General features: G+C 46.3%; 1 protein-coding gene across 3 annotated transcripts; it reads left to right on the top strand.

Moving 5' to 3' along the window:
* The first annotated feature begins 384 nt into the window (after positions 1 to 384).
* znf592 (zinc finger protein 592) lies at positions 385 to 15044 on the top strand. Of its 3 annotated transcripts, XM_064314010.1 has the most exons (10): positions 385 to 1575; positions 1963 to 2006; positions 3091 to 5489; positions 7917 to 8095; positions 8198 to 8371; positions 8796 to 8949; positions 9414 to 9698; positions 10517 to 10629; positions 11169 to 11310; positions 11993 to 15044. In XM_064314010.1, the coding sequence occupies exons 3-10, from the start codon at positions 3111 to 3113 to the stop codon at positions 12515 to 12517; spliced, it is 3951 nt and encodes a 1316-aa protein (XP_064170080.1). In that variant the 5' UTR covers positions 385 to 1575; positions 1963 to 2006; positions 3091 to 3110; the 3' UTR covers positions 12518 to 15044. The 3 variants fall into 3 exon arrangements, with proteins under 3 accessions (XP_064170080.1, XP_064170081.1, XP_064170079.1); XM_064314011.1 differs by lacking the exon at positions 1963 to 2006 and having other exon boundaries at positions 385 to 638; XM_064314009.1 differs by lacking the exon at positions 1963 to 2006 and having other exon boundaries at positions 386 to 1575.
* The last annotated feature ends 242 nt before the right edge of the window (positions 15045 to 15286 follow it).

The following is a 15286-nucleotide window of genomic DNA, read 5'->3' as shown; positions in this document are numbered from 1 at the left end:
CATATGAATTTTCCGCCGCTCACATTCATCTCTATGAGGATGGTTTAACAAGTCCGAAACGCACCTAGCGTTTGTGGAAAATACCGTCTTGTGACTATTCCTGTTAAGAACTGACGTGCTCCAACCTTTCCTCATTAATATGAGCCTAGTTTGTGTCGTGTAGGTGTGTCCAAAATATAACGACATCTTGTAGTAGTACATGTTACGTTTTTCTCTATTATAATCGATTCCGACTCGGCAAAACGAGTGTGGAAACCATACAGTTCAGTGGTGAAAACAGACCCGCTTTTTTCGGCCCTCCATTTATAGTCAGGCATTTTGTAGGGCCTCCCTTTCAATGCTGCCATCTGAAAAATATTTTCCCCTTTGGACTGAAGTTTAGCCAGCAGTTTCAAAGTTTTTTTTACGTGGAACTGTGCTAGACTTTCGCCGTTGCAGCATATGTATGCATGTATCCCTTGGTGGGTCAATATTAGGTTAAATTATGTTTATGAGCTTTTGCTACAATGTGTCCGTAGTGATAGGGTCCTTACAAAGACCAGCAGTGTACAGTAGCCAACCCAGACAGGAAGGACTGGTGAGAGGGCGATGTGGAAGTTAGCTAACGTTACCTCGGTTCATTAAAGCTGCTGTGAAAGGTGAAGTTTGCTGTGTAGCTACCTGTCGACACTTTTTTTGTTTTGAGCTATAATCTTTAAGGAATTGGTGAAACGCGACCAAACAGGTTATATAGCTATGATGTGCTAATATAGAAGACAAGTAGCTATTTAGCTAAACAGCTAGCTAGCCAGCTAGCGAATTCGTTAATGCAGGAAACTGACCAAAAAGGCCGAGCCTCTGAGGAAATATATCGTACATAGCCAGCTAACACTATATGTAACCGATAAGTAGTGTCAAACGAGGACAAAGCGCATACGAACGTCTTAAAAGCTAATGTTAAATGGTGTGTAAAGTCACTTTTCATGTTGGCTTCTAGTTAACTGTTACCGAACTTAAAAGCTAGCTAGGTGCTAATTGTTTAGGTAGCTGGCTAACATTATCAAATTGGCAAGCTAGGTAACGTTGTACCTGATTTTAAATGGCACCAAGCTAGCTAGCTGTTAGAAAGAGTGCATCTTGACGAGCTCCGAGACAGAGCTAACTTAGCGTTACACAAAACAATAAAACAACTGCGAGAGCCGTGTTAGCCACACGTTGTACATGTCGTTAGTGTAATATACTAAGTTACTTGTTATCTTACAGCGCACTGGAAAAGGGTTGAAATGTAGATACTTTTCGCTAGCCATTTAGTACGAGATGGGCGCTATCTAGCTGATGTCAAAAGCTTTCTTCCGTCATTGTTTTTGCTCTAACAAAATGACAGTGAAATAAAAAAAATTCAGTGTAAATCAAGTGGTTAGCTATGTAGCTAATTTTACTAACTTGACTTAATAACACTAGAAATATGGTGTGGCTGGCAAGTTTCCCCAGGATTGGAAAAAAATGAGCTGTAGCTAGCTAACTTGGCTAGCTAGCTAACTATGAAAACACTCGTCCACGCAGAGTTGCCAAGGTGAATAAACAAGGATCCAAATGGTAAATATAACGTTGCTTTCATTGTTCACATAACGTTAGCTAACCAATGTATGCTTTCTACGCCTATAAGAAAAACACGAGAAGTTACACCACTACCCGTGTGTTTTTAAATAATTTATTTAGGCTGTTTTTTTTATGCTAATTACGCCAGTTCTGAGCAACTTGCGTTTTAGCCTGCGGTGTTTACCTTATCAGTGTGTCAGCAAATCTTTCCATACATGCACCTAGGTTATTAGCAAATACGTTATATATTAACTATATAATATATAGTTTTATGCAATGTAAGTGCAGTAGAATGCAGCATTTGCTAGTGAACATCGTAGCCTATAGACAGCATGCAGTTTTCTCAAATAATAATAATAGTAATTTTTGTGGTACTTACTGTAGTACATCAGGACCACACCGTTAACCTCGTTCAACTGGTGCATAACGTGAGTACGACTGTATGAGGTCCTAATTCATTGGTCATTTTGATTCTAGCGATAAAACAATGATACTGGTGTGAGCAACTCACTGACCTATCCAAACTGAGTGAAGGACTCTGTTATAAATGAACAGTAACGAATATGAAAATATGAATTTGTTTCAATGCCTTTCTTTTATCTCAACAATTAATTTATGTAGGTTCTTACTGTGTACGTGCTTAAATGCTTTGTGGGCTCCTCTTCAGGAAACAAAACTATTTCGCTATGGCCTTGGGGTTTTTGGGCAAACCAAGAAACCAACCAGAGCAATCCTGTGTTCATCTTTAATCTTTAAAAAAATTAGACAGTCTTTTATTTTTAGATGGATTTCAGTGATTTGTTTTGGTTTTTTGTTCAAGCTTTTTGCAAAAAGCAAAGGAAATCCTGTATTATTAGTGAGCTTGACACTAGAATGTTCATTACAGAAATTAAAATTCTTAAATTTCATATTGGGAAAATGAAGTCATTGTGTCACTTTCTTTATTGGATCATTGTTTATGCATTGTATATTTTTACATTCTGGGAGACTGAAAAAGTCAGTTGTGGATTGGTGGAAGGTACAATGCATAAAACAAATGCAAAAACTTAAGAACTAGAACGACAGTTTATCACTATGACAAGCTTTTATAACTGCATTACACTAAGAAATAATTGACAGCTATGGCCAGAGTTGACCTTGTTTAACCCAAGTTACCTTTTTCTTTTTTTGAAAATGCATTTTATTCCATTTTGTCTTTATTTCTGGATTTGGAAAGAACAGGTGCAATTTTAAGCCTACCCTTTTGATGCAGATCAATATTTTCATACATCTAAAGGTGCTTACACAGTGCCAAGACATTCACAGATGGATCTTGATATTTTGGATATCTTGCCAGTGTAGTGGAGCTGTCCTCAGTTGTTGAAGGCATTTTATGGAGAAACTGTGAGGAAGACTTATTAAAAGATGAAAAGAATGTCGGTCCAGCATAGTGGGTTTTGTTTTGCTGACCAGTGTAAGGAAACCCTCCAGACACAAATCTTTCATCAAATTTGCTTTGCTTTTCCTCCCCAGGTTTTTCTAAATTCTCAAAAATGGGTGATATGAAGACCCCAGATTTTGACGATCTTTTGGCCGCCTTCGACATCCCGGATGCCACCGGTTTGGACGCGAAAGAGGGGGGCCACGATGAGGCAGAGGGTCACCTGAAGTCCGGCGGGATGTGCATGGACGACGGCCTCCCCGGACACCACTCCGTGCCGGCCCTGGACGTCCCTGCCGTCAGCGTGATCGTGAAGAACACAAGCCGCCAGGAGTCCTTCGAGGCCGGTGTGGAGAAGGAGGCCGTCCGCCAGGCGCAACTGCTGCCCAACGGGTTCCGCTGCGGCGGGGCCGCGGCCTTGGACTACCACCACCTGGGCCACGGGAGCTACGGCAAGCTGGAGCCGTCGTTCCTGAACGGGGACAGCTCGAGGGGCCCTCCGGAAAACGCGTCTGTCCACAGGCCTGACAGAATGCTGTCCTTCTCCCAGTTCAGCCCCATCTCCAGCCCAGAAACGGAGGACGCTCAGGGGAATGGGGTCGAAGGTCATCAGAAACAAGAGGAGAGGCCGTACTTCCCCGCCGCCGCCAGCCTGTTTGAGCCCATGGATCCCTCGGAGCTGGACAATCAGAGGAAGCTGCTGGCGTACAGCATGTTTGATAACTGCCACAAAAGAGAAGTTGTGAACGAGCAGGTGAACAGCCTCGAGAGACTGGTGGTGTCCAACAGACCGGAGCAGACCAGGACTGAGGAACGTTCAGAGGGCCTCAACAGAGATCATACCAAAAGTCCAGGGTTTCTAAGCAGTCAGGCTCTCTCCCTGGAGGACCTTCACGGCACAAGCATTGAAGAGACAAGCAGCTTTCCCTTGTCGGAGACTGGTGTAGGGGTGTCCCACCAGGCCGTCAGGACGCCGGCCTCCAAACTGTCCTCTTGCCTGGCAGCGCTTGCAGCCCTGAACGCCCAAAAGGACGCCGAGTCTTCAAAGGAAAAAAAAGCGAAGCCCAGAGAGCCACCGGTGTCTGTGAAGGAAGTCCCCAAGGCTGGCCCCGTGGTGCCCAAGTCCCCTAAGAGCCCGAGGAGTCCGCTGGAGGTGGTGAAGCGCTTCATGAAGCAGCCGGACAGCCCCATGAGCGCCTGCAGCGACAGCAGCGGCAAGGCTTCCCCTTCGGTTGCTACGGGCTCTCCCCCGGCCATACCGCGAGTCCGAATCAAGACCATAAAGACGTCGTCCGGACAGATCAAGCGCACCGTGACCAGCGTGCTGCCCGACTCCGAGCTGGAGGACCTCCTGTCTCCTGCCGATTCGACCGCGTCGCAGTACACTGCGTCTGCTGAGGAGATGTCGCCCAGTCCGCTGCCGAGGCCCCCTTCGCGTAATCTCGTCGCCGACCTCGTTTGCGAAAATGGAAAGAGCAAACCCTCCTCCCAAACGATGCCTGCGGTGACGATGATGCCGTCCGCTTGCCTCCCGTCAAAAGTCCCCAGCGTCAGAGCTGAGGGAGGCTTCAAGAAGAGGGCAAGAGCCCAGTCTTCCCCCACTTTGCAGAATGCCAGTAGTGCCCTGCTGAGGGCAGTTAACGTAGTGCAGCAGCAGCAGCAGCAGTACAGGCAGCAGAAGGCTGTATCCGTCCAGTTGGGGAGTGCCCCCAACACAAACTTCCTCCCCAAAGCCGTTCACCTGGCAAACCTAAACCTGGTTCCCCACAGCGTAGCAGCCTCGGTTGCAGCGAGATCCACCACCCAGCGACCCAACCAGCCCCAGCTTTCCAACCCCACAGTGTGCAGCACGGTCCCTCTGGTGCATCAAGTCAAAAATGCCACGCCTCTGCCATACACGGCCCTCCCCAGCCAAGCCGTAGACACCTTGAACAGGCTATTGAACGCCACCAACCCGGTGCCAACGTACGTGCCCAATTTAAACCCGCCCCCGGAGAGCGGCATCGGCCTGCCCGCATGCGGGTACCGCTGCCTGGAGTGCAGCGACTCGTTTGGGCTGGAGAAGAGCCTGGCCCAGCACTACAGCAGGAGGAGCGTGCACATCGAGGTGGCCTGCATGCACTGCTCCAAGACGCTGGTGTTCCTCAACAAGTGCAGCCTGCTGGCGCACGCCCGGGAGCACAAGAGCCAGGGCGTGGTCATGCAGTGCACCCAGCTGTTCATGAAGCCCATCCCTGCCGACCAGATGTTCGCCCCCCCTCCCGGCGGCTCTGCCGCGCCCACGGCCGCCGTCTCCCGGGTCTCCGCCTCCGGCTCCGGCTCCGCCTCTCCGGCCCCGGCAAGTTCAGCCAAGATCAAGCCGGTTATGCCTTTGTGTCCGGATAAAATCATCCGCCAGGGGCTCAGGTGTCTGGAGTGCAACAAGCAGCTGGCTGATTCCAGGTCGCTGGTGGGTCACTACCAGAGAGCTTCCGAGGAGACCGAAGGACTGGTACGTAAAACTAAGAAGCAGTATCTGAAAGTTAAAATTGACAAACGTTGCATGTTTCAAACTCAAGGAAGTGGTTTCATAGCAGAGAAATTAGCTTTCTTTTTTAAGAAGTCACACTTGTTGGCATCTGTGCTTGACTGTTCTCTTCTTTGCATGAGCAGTGAATGAACAATTTGTTTCCCAGCAAGAAGGCTTTGTCCCTCTATTCTAAGCCTTGAGAGAATGTTCAAGTGGTTTTTCTGAACCCTGTAAATCAATATCTTTAAAGATTTTCTTTAATCTAAATTTGTGGAAGGGTGAACACGCTCTTTTTCAATCCACGTCTGCCTCCGGTTCCCAGAATATGCTGGATCTGATATAAATTCAGGTTCCACATTGTATGGCACAACTAGCTATTTGCGCAATGTAGACCGTGTTATAGCTAAGGGAAATCTGTGTGTATGTGTTCTTGCCATCAAGAACTTTTTGTGAGCAGTATGTAGGCTAGCAGGTGATTTGCATTATCTTTAACCTGGAGCAGAGGTTTGCATGAGCATTTGGTTGCATCTAGGTGATTAAAAAATGGAGCAAGGATTTCAAATTGTGGGTGCTTTTGGATATGAAAACAGCAGTTTTCAAAGACGAATTAGGCTATATTATAGATAATTGCTGCTGTTAATGTAAGGAACAACATTACGTTTAGACATAATCTGCTAGATGTTCTCATCCAGAGTGACTTACTTGAGTTTTTTTACATACCGGCCTTCCATACGGCTGGATAGTTACTCAAGGATAAGTGCCTTGCTGACACCTCAGTTACATGTCCAGTTCTATAATTATGCAACCCTGCTACCCCTGCTAGTATAATTTAACTACTGCCAACCTGCTAAATGCTTTCATTTTTGCAGAAAGCAAATCCTTGCCTTCAGAAATCAGTTTTATAATGGGAGACCAATTGCAGTTAACAGTAGGGCTGGGCGATATGGCCTAAAATGTATAGCACCATATATTTCGAATTTTGGACAGTAACATTATATATCACAATATGTTTTTTCTTCTTATCTCAGTGTTTCCCCTATAATTGTACAGGCCTGGCGGGCCGCCAGACCAACGAGAACCCCCGCCAGGCCAAAAAATATATATATATTTTTTTTTTAATGGCAAAAACAACGCCAAATATCCATTCATTCATTCAGAAATCAATAATAATTTGCGTTTGGGAGCTTCTGTTCAGCGCTGTTTAAATCCGCCGCGGGTATTTCCAAAGCTGTAGCCTATCCCTCGCTCTACCGGCTAGCGATAGAGCAACTGGTCGCGCCTGTTTTTTATTTTCCAATTTGGTAACACGAATCAACATTTCAATTTCATTCTTCCAGCTTTCGTAAGACTTCTTTCCGTCGAACACAGGTGGCACTCTATAGGTTGTATTAGTCGACATCCTCTGCTACCATTTGTTAACACAATAATGGCGACTTTATAGTTTTACTCACTTTACTTGTTAACACAAAACAAGAGCTCATTTACTCTCGTCATAGCAACTCCAGTTCAACCAAGACGCGCTAATGCACATGCGCAGATGCATTTAACAGGGAGAGCTGTACTGGGAACAGAATAAAGTGACCGTAAATCTGAATTTAACACCTAATAAGCTCCGTTCTTAACGCTCAGTAATGTCTTTGTGTGTCTGGATTTTTTTTGCAACAGTACTTATATATTTATGTATTGTTATTTTATTAATTGTTTATTGGGTAAATTCAGTGTCTTTTTATGCGGTCATATGAGTAAGTCGGCTACGTAGGTCTATATATGCCATCCCGCGCGCCTCGTCTGTTTAGGGTTTTTTTGGTGAGTACCGCCAGGCCTGAAAGAAATTCTAGGGGAAACACTGTATCTCCACAGTTCATTGTCTTATCGGTGGAATATTCGTAGAATGCGGCCTATTTTTTCCCTGCGTTTTTCTCCTTTCTGTGTAAAAGTGGAATCCTGCAATAGCACGATCACTGAAGATGGCTGTAGGTTATTTATAAGAAAACGTTGGTACAAATATTGATGATAAAACTGTGTTTTTTGTTCTTGATAAGCAAGTGTCAGTACAGAAATGATCAAGTTTTAGCATAGTTTCCAGGATGGTTATAAAAACGTTCTCTTTGAGCCAGATAAGATTTGTATAGTAGCCCTGGGCCAGCGGGTGCTTCTTATTGTCGAACCCCGTTTCGACAAGGGAAATCTATTCTCTACCGGTATAGGTGAAATGGCTAAATTCATATTGTGTCACATATTTCTGTTGCTATACCGTTTATACCACCCACTTAAAGTTAGCAGACAATCTTGCATTAGCTTTTCTTATCAGTAATGGTCTTTTGAACTGCTCATAGTAGGCTCGTAGTCTTTCTCCACCCTGCTTGTGCTCCAGAGCGATGGTCCTTTTCCATCTCCTCTTTTCCCCAGACATGCAAGCTGTGCCCAATGCTGCTGCCCAACAAGTGCAGCTTCCGGGCCCACCAGCGCCTCCACGCTCACAAGTCCCCGTACTGCTGCCCGGAGTGCGGGGCGGTCAGCCGCTCCGTGGACATCCAGAAGCACGTCCGGGAGAACTGCCTCCACTACGCGCGCAAGATCGGGCACAAGTAAGCCCCGCGGCCATTTTGGCTCGATTTAGCCGCGCACGTCTTCTGGCGTGGCGCGGTTAAAGCGCTAACCCTCTCCGGTCGGTTTGTTTTTCCGGCTAGGTGTCTTCACTGCGAGATGTTCTACATGTCCGCCAACGTCCACAAGAGGCACGTGGAGGAGAAGCACTGCGAGGTCTTCTACAAGTGCTCGCTCTGTCCGGTCGCCTTCAAGTCCGCAGACGGCTGTCTGATGCACATTAAAAATAAGCACAACGCCAGCGATCTGTCCCCGCAGTGAGTTCCTCTTGTCCTTTTCTTCTCTCTTCACCATTGCACGCAGATGTGTTCCATTTTGTCACTGGCATTTTGTATCAGATTTGGTGTCCTTCAACTTTGAACTTCGGCCAAAACTGAAATTCAATATGAAATTCCGACACGGTTCAGTTCTGCCATCTGTACCCTATGAGCCCAGTGGACGTAAGCCAGCCTAAATCTAAACCCTGTTAACAAAAAGCAGGGAGTGTTTTGTCCTTGTGTATGATCATTTGGAAATTAATGTTGTGGAACTTGATGTTCATGTGTAGTTTATGTATGGTGATTGCGAAACCTGTATTTGCTGTACGCGTGATGAGTATCGGTATTTGAGATTCCATTTTGCACGCACTGAAAGTATTTGCTTGTATACTTGTATCATTTAACTTGCTTTTTGATGTTGCAGGCTAATCTACAAGTGTGCCTGCGAAACGGTTTTTAAGAAGAAGCAGCTGCTCTTCCAGCACTTCCATCAGAACGCTAAGAAGCACTGCGTGTTCAAGTGCCCCGAGTGCACCGTGGTCTTCACCCAGAAGCAGCCCCTGATGCAGCACTTCAAGGTCCGCTGACACGTTACGCGCTGATCCTCTCGCGCCTAAATGACGCGCTGATCCTCTCGCGCCTAAATGACGCGCTGATCCTCTCGCACCTAAATGACGCGCTGATCCTCTCGCGCCTAAATGACTCGCTGATCCTCTCGCGCCTAAATGACGCGCTGATCCTCTCGCGCCTAAATGACGCGCTGATCCTCTCGCGCCTAAATGACGCGCTGATCCTCTCGCGCCTAAATGACGCGCTGATCCTCTCGCGCCTAAATGACGCGCTGATCCTCTCGCGCCTAAATGACGCGCTGATCCTCTCGCGCCTAAATGACGCGCTGATCCTCTCGCGCCTAAATGACGCGCTGATCCTCTCGCGCCTAAATGACGCGCTTTGCGTCGGAATGCGCCCCAGGGATTCTGTCATTGTGTTTGATACCCTTCCCGCCGCTGTGCCGTGACTCCGCCCCTTTCTCTCCCGAAAGGCCATGCACGGAGGCGCGTCGAGGGCGGCCGCGGACGGCCCGAGCGCGAAGCGCACGGAGGAGGCTCCACCGCCGCGCCCGGACCCCGTCAACGCCCCGCCGCGCCAGCCCAGCGCCTACGGCTCCAGGCCGGCGACGGCGGCCGGCCAGAGAGACGGCCCGGCCGCGCTCCGGCCCAACAGCAAGCTGAACCTGAGGAACGCCGGCTGGACCTGCGGGGAGTGCCTGCACTGGCTGCCCGACCGAGACACCTACGTGTCCCACATGAAGACCAGCCACGGGAAGGTAAGGGCCAGCTATTCTGAATCTGTGAGTGTGCGCGTGAGCCTGTGTGTGGGTGTTCGTGGACCTCAAGTGTGAGTGTGTGTATGCAGGTATTATTCTTGTCTTGGCATTTTAAGTTACTGAATTTAAATAAAACACAAGGGCTTCTTTTAGCTAGATTGGTGGTTTGCCTACCGGTTTTCACAATCTGCAGCCATCCACTTGTCTTATATATCAAATATTGCAACAGTTGTTATTCACTTAAGACTTGTTTCTCTTTTTTTTTAAAAGACGTTGACATGTGGCCGGTGAGTCATAATTTAGGGGAAGGTCCAGAATTGCAGAATGAATAGTCACTGCTAAAAGCACTTTTTATAGCTTTTAAATGTTCCACATTTTCATCAGTGAGATACTTTAGTCAGACTAATGTCCACTTAAATGTATCACTTTACCAAATGCATTTATAAGTTCGGATAGCAGTACCTAATGCAGTTTGGGATTTCAGTCTGTAAACATTTACCTCTCTTTGATAGGGTAAAATGGTTATTTCCACTGAAGCATTGTGTTAATAGCTTGGCTATGAGCATTACATGCTATTGTTCACAGGCTGGCAGTCCCACGCCATCCTGTCCTTTATATTGATGCAAACGTGGAGTTTCTCTTCTGCTCTCCCGGTTCTGGAACGCTGCGGGTTTCTCTTCGTCTTTTTGGCAGTTGTGGCCGGCCTCCAAAGCGCCGTTCTTTTGTTACTCATTTGGCAAGGCCCAGCCGTCATTGTTGGCTAACGGCAAAAAGAAGCCATCTTTCTCCAATGCGTTTTTCTCTTGGTCTTTCTGCAGTCTGTGAAGAGATACCCGTGCCAGCAGTGCGACAGGTCTTTCAACTCCTCCACCAGTCTGAGGCGCCACCTCCGCAACGACCACATGGGCAAGAAGAAGGTCTACACCTGCTGGTGAGTCTGGCTCTGTGGCACAGCGGAGTTTAGGCTGCATCCGGACAGCGTCAGTCTTCCAGAGCTCCAGACTTCAGACCCGCTTATAACTGCTTATAACAACATGTGCAGTGGTTCTGCAAGTTTGATTAGAATTTCGAACAGCTGCAGCCATTTAATGATGTAGAAGAAGCCAGCAGAAAGTGGACTGAATCCTCAGCGTAGTGTTAAAGTGCAGTGCTGTCTCGGTGCATATACTGCTGCTGGTGTCAAGAGAGACCTCCTCATGGTAAACTTCTCAAGGGTATCACAGTATAGGTTATGGAAAGGTTTTTCCTCCTTCAGAATATATCTACTGGAAGCGATGTTGTTAATGAATTTCCTGATATAGGCAGTACGTGAGTGTCTGTACGTGCATGCATGCATGTGTGTGTGCATGAAGACATCCTCCTGTGGTTAAAAATCATTGGCAGTGCATTTTGTTATTTTATCATTACTGTGGGCAACCTGAACTATGCGTTTTGTATGATCTCTCTGATGTCACTCCGTTACTCCTGCAGGTACTGCACAGATGAGAAGATGACCTTCACCAAGCATTTCATGCTGAAGAACCACATCAGCCTGATGCACGGCATTAAGAACCCGGACTTCAGCCAGATGACCAACGCGGCTCCACAGGGGCCCGGCCAGGGCCCAGGAGAGGTAACGGCACTTCTCAATGTCCCTTACTCAGGTCCTGCACCAAATATGGCTTATACAGTCCTTTATTATTTCAATATATTTACATATTCATGTACATTTTCTGTTCAATGAATGCTTAATTGTGAAAGTTAGGATGCTGACTACACATTGCTAAAATATTCTTTACAGAGAAGACGTTAGTTTTTTTGAGCTCACAAAATGACAAAAAAAAGTTCAACATAAAGCGCAAAACAAAAATACAGTTTAGATCTTGTTCAGACCTTCATCAGTGCTGAGGGGCACAGACACAAGCACTTAAATAGAGGAGTGGTTCAAATGGGTCTAACGCCAGTGAACCTAAGTTGAAGTGTGCGGTTAGCATTGTAATATTTGTAGCATCGTTATTGGGGAATAAAGCTTCTCGGGGCATATTTTGAATTCACTCTTTTGGCTGAGTACTTTTCTAAACACATTTGATTATAATATTTATTTGATAGGGAAGGCATACAGTTTTAGTCATGAATAGATATTGGTGCATTTAGTCTGGGAGTCTAATATTCATCTGTTGTCAAGAGTATGAGATCAAATTTTTCAGTGTTGAAGGATGGCTAAATTTACAGAAAAACAAAGAAAACTGGTAAAGTCTGAGTATAAAATTCAGAACGTGGTCGAGATGATTTGGGAATGCCTGCGTTTCCCACAGGGGCCTGGCGCTAAGAGGAAAGGGGAAGACGCGGCGGGGGAGGGGGCGGGTGGCGCCGCCCCGGAGGCCGCCCCGGCGAAGCGCCCGAAGCCGCAGTTCCGCTGCGCCAAGTGCGGCTTCGCCACCGAGGACGACGCCGACTTCCAGCAGCACATACCTCAGCACCGGGCGGACGACCACTCCCCGCAGTGCTCCCGCTGCGGCCTGTGCTTCGCCTCGCGGCTGGCCCTCAGCCGACACCTCTTCATCGTGCACAAGGTGAAGCAGCCCGAGGAGGAGGTAGAGGAAGAGGAAGAGGAGGAGGAGGAGGAAGAGGAGGATGCCATTGAGCAAGAGCAGGACGATGAGGGAGAGGGGGCCAGGTCACCCCGCGCGGGTGAGACAACGGACTCGGCGCCCCCTGCAGGACAGGCCGCTCCCTGCACGGCGGAGTGGGGAGGGAGGGGCGGCGACGCTGGCGGCGAGGCGCCCGTTAGCGAGCCGAGCCCCGGCTCCCGCGCGCGGCCCGAGGAGCGTCTGTCCTGAGGGCCCATCCCGGGCGACGAAGTGAACACGGACACGACCATACAGCTGCTATCCCCAAAACGAGCCCCAGACAGCTGACCAAGGACACGCACAGTCCTAGCATCCAAGCAGCTTGAAAAATGTGGTACTTCAAGTCGGTTGCCTTACAGTTTGCGTGTATTTTACGTTCCTGAACGTACACTATAATGCCTCGTACACAATTCAATATTGAGTAACGACTCAGACGTTATGACACAGACTAGGTGCGGGAGTCCAGAGTTTATTCATTTGAACTGATAGCATCTTGTCTGCTTTTTTGTCTTTGTTTCTGTTTGATGAAAGTTGAAATTCTGAAATTTCCTTTACCTTTTGAAGCCTGTTTTCTTCCCACATAGTATTATGTATGTTTATTAGCTGTGAAATCGTACACGGACAGTACAGCACTGCTGTGCTTTACAGATTCGTCTGACTAAGGCGTAGGGAGGCTTTGAAGCAGTGGTACATGCAAAATGCTTCCAGTCCGTTTGAGTGCATTGGCTCGGACTGCAAGGGCACCTCGGCACGTTTTCGCAAATGTTGTCAGTAATTTACTTACCGTCCTTCGGTATACACCTCTGATTGGATTATATGAACGAGTGAAAGAAATAGATTATGCATTGAACCCAAGGGAAAGCGAGTAGTTGGACAAGTCGAGCACACAGCAGGCTACTGACCACATTCCAAAACATCCTGGCATGCTACCTAGAGTGCGCAGGAGCGTGGAAATCTGTGGCTGAAGAACAGTTACGAAACTCAAGCCTGCAGGCATGCATCAGAGTCTACTGATGTGGTTTCATGTATTTGGGAGGACTTGTCCTTCCCAGAAATCCTCACATTCAGGTGAAGGCAGCAGTAATGGGGGGGGGGGTCAAAATGTTAGTGACTTGCAAGTTTTCTTTCATTTACATGCATGCCGGTTAATTTTGATGGCCTCTTCTGATCCATTGGGAATTGTCTAAATACCGCAAATATACATAAGGGGTGTTCCCAGTCAAACCAGCCGCGATAAAGGCATGCATGGTACACACTTAGATGCTTGCCAGCATAGACTCCCCACTACATTTGGCAGTGCATAGTGCCAGGTACTCGTATTGCGTAGCGTGCAGTACGTGTTTTGGAGCACAGCCATTGGCTTTTACAAGGCTTAATCATTAGCAAGCGATTTGTTCGACTCATAATGACGTCATAGGTGCCCTTTAAAGAAAAAGGCCAGTTCCACACTGAAAAAATGGTTGCATTCTGTCAGTATTGAGTCTTTGCTGATATCTTGCATTCCCAAATTGGAAACAATTTTGGTTGCATCCAGCCATCGGCATTTTTACATCCATTCCATACCAAAAAAGAAGTTTGGTACACATTTTAAGTGTGCCATTCTCACAACCAAAGTAGCACTTTCCATGCAAGGTAATTGTATATGCATCGTAGAGGAGAATGTTTTCTGTAATAAATGTATTTATTTTCTCACATGACATTAGCCCTGCAATCTTTATAATGCCATAATTGCTGACATATCAACAGTTGGGGAGCAAAAAAATAATCCACATTTACCCCAAGCATTTGGCATTGCTCGTCAAGTTAGCATATTTTGGTTTAATAGGAAGCTTCATGAGTTATTTTGCTTTGGAAATTGTTCGCTCGAGTGTGGTGTTGGAGAAGGAATGGCAGATGTGTATATATATATGTGTGTGTGTAGAACATCTGGTACTTTTGAGTACAGCTCAATCGTTTCATGTTGAGAGAATAGTCCACATACAGTGATTGAGCGCAAGACATGATCTGGAATGTGACATCACTGTTGTAGGCAGTTTATTAAATTGAAATGGTAAATTGCTGTTTGAATGGCGTTTGCATGCAGGGGGAATATGTGATAATTTAACATATTAACACGCTTCTGTGACTGCAACCTCAACAGCTGATTCTACCTCTATAGCGTTCAGAGGTGAGTTGAGTAGGATACATCTTGGGAAGCAAGTGACCGTTTTTTGTATGGCTGCATTTTTAAAGTAGTGCTTCACGGAAAATATCTCCCATATTACTCAATTTTATAAATTACTTTGGAGATTGCTATTTATGGTCATATTGACTTTTTCCATGTGAATCTTCTATTATTTAAGTGCTGTTTAACTTTGTGCATTTTCTTTTCACATGTTAATAGCATTAAGTGTATTTTTTTTCCCTTTCTTCCTTTCCATAAAACCGTCTTTAACTGTTTACTGGAGAGTAATTTAAAATATTTATCTTGATGAACAGAGATTATTATACCCCTTTGAATTTCTGCAATTTTGATACAGCTTATCCAGAGGAGCTTTGTACTTTTTGATAAATGTGTACATTAGTATAAAGGACCTTGTACATGCTAGCTTGTGTACATAGCAAATGCAATTGATGTGTCTATACCAGGGTCCCCTCCCCACAAGCCATCGCATATCTATTTAACTTGCATTGGACTTTGTGCCTTGCTCTTATGTTTACTTCATATTATGGTAAATAAAATCCATTATGTAATTAACCTGTGGTGAATGTTGATGCTATGCTTGTCCCATGTCTTTGGTTATGCACACAGGTGAAAGTGTCTCTCTCAAACTCAAATGCACTGTAGTACCTCTTTTTTTGACAAGCTGTAGCTACAAAGAAGTTGTCTGAACAGGTGCTATTGAGCGAATATTGACTAACTTCAAAAAAATGTTACACTTTGTGACATTTCATTGATTAGTCCACAGTTGTATACATGCTATAACCCTGTTTTTCAAC

This window comes from Anguilla rostrata, chromosome 16 (assembly GCF_018555375.3).
Source record: "Anguilla rostrata isolate EN2019 chromosome 16, ASM1855537v3, whole genome shotgun sequence".
NCBI lineage: Eukaryota > Metazoa > Chordata > Actinopteri > Anguilliformes > Anguillidae > Anguilla > Anguilla rostrata.
This window is presented reverse-complemented; position numbering and strand designations above follow the sequence as displayed.